Genomic DNA, 7,510 nt, shown 5'->3' on the forward strand with positions numbered 1-7,510 from the left:
GAGGACACAGAATGGGGGAAATAATTGCAAATCCCATAAGGGCCTAGTATCCAGAGTACACCAAGAGCTTTTACAACTCAAAACAGCGACTCAGCTGAGGATGGGCAAAAGATCTCAATGTTTCTCCAAAGAAGATAAATGATGACCAATAAGCACGAAAAGATGCTCAACACAGGTGGTCTCATGGCGTCGTGACTCGCTGGACATGAGTCCAGGCAAACTCCAGGAGATGGTGGCGGACAGGCAGGCCTGGCGCAATGCGGTCCCTGGGGTCACAGAGTTGGGCAAGACTCAGCAACTGAACAACAAGGTGCTCACCATCACTCATCACTCGGAAAGTGCAAGTCAAACCCCGGTGAGATGCCACTTCACACCCACTCCGATGGCTAGAATCACAGAGAGTGATGACAAGCGTGGCAAGAACGTGGAGAAAACGAGCGCCTGGGCACGGACCTAAGTGGTGCAGCGGCTTTGGAAAACATTTCAGCAATTCATCAGTAAGTTAAACACAGAGTTACTACACAACCCATCCACTTCGTTTCTAGGCATAAACCCCAAAGGAATGAAAATATACGCCCATGCAAAACTTGCACACAAATAGTCCTGACAGTATCCGTAACCCCAAAGTGCAAAGCACCCACGTGTCTGTGACGCAGGGTAGGCCTGGTCTGCTCACACAGTGGCGCGCCGTCTGAACTGAGAGGAGGGCACACTGACAGCACCAGGGCACCGCGCTGTGTGGAGAAGGCTGGTGGGGCGGGGGCGCCACGCACAGGCAGCGCCCAGCAGGCGGACCGGAGCCACGTCACAAAGCGCCCAGGCCGTGCAAGACGCCCCCTGGTGGCCAGGCTGGCGCGTCCACCCCAGGCAACCAGGCGGGTGGGCCGCAAGTGCTGGCCGAGGTCCCCGCGGCAGGAACGTCCACACCTCTGGGACGCTTGGCTTAAGAGTGCACGCCGGGCCCTGGATGATGGCTGCTGCGCCAGCGCCCAGCGAGGAGGCGCAGACGGCACGGGGACCCCGCGCACGGGCCTGGCCCTCTAGTTCAGGGCGTAGTTAAACTGGTTTGCAAACTTCTCGTGCTTCTTCCGGTCCATCTGGCTCATGGCGGTGACCACCCTCTGCACGGCTGCCCTGCAGGGAAGGACAGTGAGCCGTGACCAGGGAGGCTGGCCGGGCCCCAGGCCCCCGACTGCAGCCCGGCGGGACTGGGCCCCGGTGCTGGGCTGGCCGCCGCAGCGAGGGGCTCTGCCTCCAAGGCCACCTTGGCCAGGCCTGGCACGTCTCCCACCGCTCACTGAGCTCCAAGGGCGGCCTCCAGACCCCCAACTCACCCAGAAGAGCACGGTCCGCCCAGCAGCCAGGTGGGCAGAGGCAGCAGGACACGCCTGGTCCCCTCAGCCCAGCTTCCTCCTGCCTGGCTGCGCACAGAGCCCCACCCAGAGCAGACATACCGTGACAGGCGGCTCTGCCCGGGGGGAGGCGTGGTCTCCCACACAGCGTGCTGCAGGCCACATGGCTTGCTGCAGGCAGCCCGCTCGGGCCGCTCGGGGAGCGCAGGGAGGGTGACCTAGGCCACACTCCTCCTGGCGTCAGCACCCACCCTGCCCTCCACACCGGCCGAGCCACAGGGAACCAGCCACGAGCCCAGAGCCTGGGGTCACGACACCCCGGACGCAGCTGCTCTCGTGCCCACAGCACAGGGGCTCCGCGGGCGCTCGGGAAATTGCCCTCTGGGCCCCCAGACTTGGTGATCACTGGGAGTATGTCCCCTGGCCGGGGCAGTGAGCAGAGCACTGTCCCAGCGTCCAGCCTGAGGACGGCCCCACCCCGAAGCATGGGTGCTGACCAGGCGGGCGTCCCTGCGCCTTCCCTGGGCACTGGCAGTGGGCAGTGCCTCTGGCCACCACAGAAGCAGGATGGACAGAGAGGCGCTGGGCGGGCAGCCCCTCCGCTGGCATCCCAGCACCCGGGGCAGAGAACGGGACACCATGAGGAGCACTTACTTGGCGAAGACTTTCTTGGCGATGCGTGCGCGCGCCGTGTCAGCCTGCCGCTTGAGGTCGGTGAGGCCCGGGTGCTTCCGCCGCTTGCCCTTGCCTTTCCCGCCAGGCCTGGATGAGCCCAGATCCACCCCGGTGGCCGCTTCCACGTCCCTCAGGAACTCGGGGTCCTGCCAGTCTGCAGACAGACAGATTTCAGAGAACACCCGCACCAACTTCACCAAGGCCCGACCCCCTCCATGGGGGGTTAAGTGGGGGGATCCCCATGGAGCCCCTAAGCAGGAAGGCAACCAAGTCTGGCGGCCAGGGAACAAGGCCATAGGCAAGCGGCTGTGTCAGCCTCCAGGCGGGCTGTGGCCATTCGGCCCCCAGCGGGGCCCTCGGCCTGTCCCTGGCGGAGGGTGGGCGCAGGCAGCCAAGGGAGCTGCCCGCTGCGTCTCCTGATCGGCCTGAAGCTAACTTGACCCCAGGCCCCTGTGAGGAGGGCGTCAGCTCACCCAGGCCCCTCAGGACAGCAGGAGCAGGTGGTCCAAAGGGAAACAGACGTGCCCCAGCCCCGGCCCGGCCTCACCTGTCCCGGCTGCACCGGGGGCCACATCCGTATGCCCGCTTGCCAGAATGGAAAGCGTTAACAGTCCAAATCTGGGAGAAGTGCTCCCAACCCGCGGGCAGAGGCCTCAAGGTCCACTCGCCTCAACCTGCTTCTCTCCCAGGGGCGGGGTGGGACAGGGCTGTGTGGAGGTCCCTGAAATTCACCGTCCATCCAGCATACCCCCGGCCAGTGTCCAGACCTATGGACCCTGGCCCCAGCTGGCAGAAGGGTGCCAGACACCCCAGACCCCAACAGTGAGCAGCCCGAGCTGGCGGAGGGGCTGGCAGTGAGCAGGCCATGTCCAGTGGGGGGGGTAGCCAGGCACCCAGATTCAAAGATGGCACGGCCTCCCCAAGTTGATTTCTAAAGTGAAGGGATATGGAGCTGCACAATCCAGATATACGAACGATTAATCCAAGATTAAGGAAAACTGTCCAAACAGTTTATCTCCCAGTAATGAGAAGGCGTCACAGTTTAGGAACCCAGTGAATAGAGCAATTGTTTAAACACAACGGAAAACTGGCGGCACCCAGTAGAGACGGAATGAGCATCTCAGGAAAATGAAGGAGCAATTTAAAAGCCTTTGAAGAAAATCAATAGAAGCCAGCAGCGGGCCGTCCTGCGTGCTGACGGGCCCCGGAGCCCCACACGCACTGTCACCGAGGTGAGCGCTGGGGAAAAGAAAATTGCCAGCGTGCGAGGGAGGCGGGATCGATACTGCAGTTAGTAAAGAGACGCTATTTCACATCTGACTGGCCAGCACTGGCAGCGGCCCCGGCCCGGTACCTGTTGTTAACAAGTCACCGAGGGCTGCAGAACCTGATACTCTTCAGGGCTGACACAAAAAATAGGCACTTAATTTGCTCCTGAGTGCGGGCCACCAGGGGAGGCCGTGGCCCCTGGATTAGTGGGTCAGGCCCCTCCCTGCCACCCTCCAGACCCAGGGCCCAGGGGCTGACCCTGCTGTGAGGCTGAAATCCAACACCGATCTCTCCTGACGAAGGAAGGACCTGCTAAAGCGACACGTGGTCCGACTGGGACCTGCAGGAAGCCAGCACTGCCCCGAGGACACAGCCACCCTCCGCCTCAGGGGGTCCTGGGCCTGAGCCCATGCCTTTGTCAAGAGTGGGGGCCTCCAGACCTCAGCCCAGGTTGACAAACCATGGGATTCTGACACAGGGCAGGGCCCCGTCCCACCCTGAGAGTACCTGGGGCTGCCCTGGCAAGGGGGCCGTTTCTGTGGGTCCCCACCCTGCTTGCGGCTCAGGGCCTCTGGAAGCCAGGCAGCAGCCAGCCCACGCCAGAACGCAGCACCAGCTTGCGCCGAACGTATGAGCTCCGTGAAGGGTGCAGAACAGCGCCTCAGCAGCTCCAGTCCCTTGTCCATTTTGCATGAAACTGGCTTATGGGCCAGAAGACGGGGACCTCGAGGAGGTACCCCAGAGAGCGCGCCACGCTCAGAGGCCCGGCAGGACTGCCTGGGACCACGGGCAGGACCCTGGCCTTCTGCTCGCACACCACACACGGTCCACACACGCTGCACACCACACGCACCCCACGGCCCCGTGTGCCAGGCAGCAGGTGAGCAAGCAGACAGGAGCCTGCAGCCCCAGGCAGCCCCAGGCCTCAGCCATTTACCTTCCTCACATTGTTCCCTCACATGCTTAAACATGGGCCTAAAAACCCAGAACCCCAACAGATAATGAGAAAGCGGTTTCCAGCCATGGGTGTACCCATGCCAGCCATCAGGAGCCGTGTGAAACTGTGGCTGGGATGGAAGCTGAAGCTGAGGGTCCCGCCAGCGCTGAGGGCCGCACATCCTGGCCGCAGCTCCTGAGCTACGGTCACCGCTGTCCTGGAGGCGGCAGCTGACCCCCGCAGGCGCCACGGGCTGGCCTGGAGACCGCTGGGTGCAGGGCTTCCTCACACCAGGCCCGCCCTCGTCCCCCAGACCCACCTGGGCGCCCTGCTGGCCTCTGCAGCTGTTGCCTCTGCTCCCTGGCCCTGTCCTCCGCGTGGAGGGGCCGTCCCGCGTCATCTCTTGGGATGATCTTGCCGTGGAAAGGGCACTGTGTGGAGAACGGAGCAGTTCTGGTGCAGCACAGGCTGCCGGCCACTGCACCGACGGCTCTGAGGAGGGCCGGCCCACACCTCGCCGCCCGCCAACACACGCCACACAGGCCAGGGCCCTAGGGTGCAGCATGACGGAGCCAGGCAGGGAGGGCAGCCTGTGGTCAGTCCGCCTCCATGGACCCTGGCCCAGCACAGAGAGGGCTCAGGACCACGCGGGTGGCGACGCAGAGACTGAGGTGGAGTGGCCCAGTCCTGCGCCCACCCGGGGGGTCCTGGTGCCAGCAGGCTGGAGCCCAGCCCTGCCTCGCCCACCATGGGCCCCCCAGCCCAGCCCCACCTTCAGGCGGTCCTGACGCGCGCAGAGCTGGCCATCGGGCCGCGGAGCGCGGCAGCGGTGCTGCACAGGCTCGAACTGCCCTGCGAAGGTGATGCGGCGGCCCCCCAGGGCCTCGGAGATGCTGGCGCTGTCCACCTCGGCGTCCACTCCGCAGGGCTTCCAGAAGCGGTGCTCCGAGTCACACCTGCACACAGACCCACCTCTCAGCGCCCACAGCGAGGCTGGGCCTGAGAGTGCACCCAGGGCAAGCGGAGATGCCCAGCATGGCAGGGGTGTGCCAGGCACAGCCCAGTGGCCTGACACCCCAGTGTGGCCTGGACCTGCGTGGGGCTCATTGATGGGCATTAACAAGACACAGACCCCATGTCCCCACCCTTCAGGTTTGCAGGTAAAGTGCGGGCAGCACAGCAACGCAGCGGTGTCCAGGAAGCTCCTTGTAAAGCCCTGGGCCCGGCCCACAGGAGCCCAGGCAGAGGACAGGAGATGGTGACGCGGGCCTGGGGCAGACCTGGGAGCGCAGGCTGGGCTGGGCCGGGCCAAGGCCCTCATACCTCTCGATGCTCCACCGTCAGGGCGGGGACAGGGGAGGCCCCTCAGGGGGCCACAGGGAGGTTCAAAAAGCCCACGGGCCTCTGGGCAGGGCCGGACCACCGCCCAGCCCTGGGGCTTCACAGGCCCACTGGCCTCAGTGGGCAGGGCACTAAGAGCTGTGTCCACTACACACAGAGGGGGTGGAGCGCAGGGCCCTCGCTCACTCGAGGATCTTGCCGGCCGTCGGCTCCTCCTGGCCCCAGGAGCACAGGTCCACCCGAAGGGGACGACAGGCGCCCGGGCCTGCTCTGCCGCCCGCCATGCAGCGTGCTCCGGGGCCAGTGGAGCCCTGCAGAGTGAGCAGCGCTCAGGGATGGGGAGCCCGGGGCTGCCCCGGCCACCCGCCTCTCCCGCCCCCCAGGTCCTGGGGACACCCCTGGGCCCTGACCCCCGACCCCTACACCTCGGGCCTGGACCAGGGGAGCCAGCCTCACACCGCGCTCCTCACGCGGGGCTCGGGGTGCCCCGATATCTGTCCCTCTCGCCCTGAAGCCTCGAGCCTTTCCTTGGGGTGGACCTAGCCTGCACGCCAGCAGTGAGGAGTCAGGGCCCCAGGGCCCCACCCCTGGCAAACGCGGTAGGCACCGCCCTGGGTGGGTGCACACGCGGGGCTGCCTGGGCGTCACCTGGGGCTCGGGGGCGAGGCTGGGGGCCCGTGGGGTCGGAGCTGGTGCTGTTGGGCGGCCGCAGAGGCGGGGTCGCAGGCCTCCATGTCACTCCCAGGCCTCTTCCTCACCTGCGAGCCTGGTGCGGCCAGACCTTCCTCCAGCCCTGGAACACAGAGATGTCTGCTCTCAGTCGCCACCCCGGACCCTGCACGGAGCCCTGGAGGGCGCCCCGCCCCCGGTGACGGCACAGCCCGTGAGCGCACCTGTCCGGCCGGCCCAGGCCCATGGCTGGCTACTCATTGCCGAAGCCACCAGACACCAACCTCTGTGGGCCAGGCGTTCGTGCCGAGTGCCCAGAGCGGCAGAGGCCGTGTCTCTGACGCCCCTGGACCCCATTCACCAGGACCCCTGCCCACTGGTGCCGGTGTCCAGGCTGTCCCTGACCCCTGCCAGCCCTGCCCAGCTGGGCAAGGGTCGAGGGAGGCAGGGGGCGGAGCCATCAGGACCCAGAGGCGCTCCACCCCGAGGGCCCCGCCCTCTCTCTGAGCTTTCCTCCAGCGACAAAAGCACCCAGGATACGGGGACTGAAGAGGTGCTGGAGGCGCAGCAGACAAGAGGGCGCCCGAGCAGCCTGGGGAGGACGGCCCCCGGCAGGGACGCGGGGCAGGAGGCGGCCACACACACATGCAGGCAGCTCTCAGCGCGTGGAGGTGTGACGCGTGGCCACGTCCTCATCACCTGACCCCAGAGGAGAGGAAATGACTGGAATGGGGGAAATAGAGTCCAGGCTTCCTGGAATCAGAGGAAAACCGAGGGGTTTCCTGAGGGCAAGAAGGAGACAGAGAAAGAACAGGCAAGTCACTCAGGAGAGCAGTTAGAAACATCAGAGGGGAAGAAAAAGGTCTGAGCAGCTTTCCTCCCGAAGCCGTGAACACCCACGGGCACCACGAGCAGTTGAGTATGAGGTCTGAGGGATGGTGTTCAAACTTAAGACTTTTTCAACCAGCTCCGCTAGGTGTCAAGGTCACGGCTTCTATGGCAGATACCGTGGACCTCCCATCCAAGAAATCCTTCCCAGGAACAGAGAAAACTGACAGGACGGCCAAGTGGGCAGCTCCAGGGGCCACAGGGCTGCCGGAGAGCAGAGCTAGAGGACATCCACACAGGACAGCCCACCACGCCCTGTGCCTGGCCTCCGGACGGCACCCCCGTCCTTCCATCTGTGTGCAGGGACTCACTCAGAGAAGCGAGAGACAAAACAAAAAACGATGCAGCCTGGAGTCTGCACGCGGCCTCCCTGCACACA

At 64.8% G+C, this 7,510-nt stretch overlaps 1 protein-coding gene across 1 annotated transcript in view; it reads right to left on the bottom strand.

Annotated features, from left to right (window-relative positions):
- Positions 1-516: 516 nt before the first annotated feature.
- UVSSA (UV stimulated scaffold protein A) overlaps positions 517-7,510 on the bottom strand; it is a 21,074-nt gene continuing 14,080 nt past the window's right edge. The window contains 7 exon segments of the mRNA XM_040237705.1: positions 517-1,134; positions 2,007-2,181; positions 4,553-4,664; positions 5,006-5,189; positions 5,761-5,812; positions 5,815-5,885; positions 6,223-6,367. Coding sequence (XP_040093639.1) covers positions 1,041-1,134; positions 2,007-2,181; positions 4,553-4,664; positions 5,006-5,189; positions 5,761-5,812; positions 5,815-5,885; positions 6,223-6,367 — 833 coding nt within the window. The 3' untranslated portion in view covers positions 517-1,040.

The sequence above is a fragment of the Oryx dammah genome, unplaced genomic scaffold (genome assembly GCF_014754425.2).
Source record: "Oryx dammah isolate SB20612 unplaced genomic scaffold, SCBI_Odam_1.1 HiC_scaffold_3, whole genome shotgun sequence".
Classification (NCBI taxonomy): Eukaryota; Metazoa; Chordata; class Mammalia; order Artiodactyla; family Bovidae; genus Oryx; species Oryx dammah.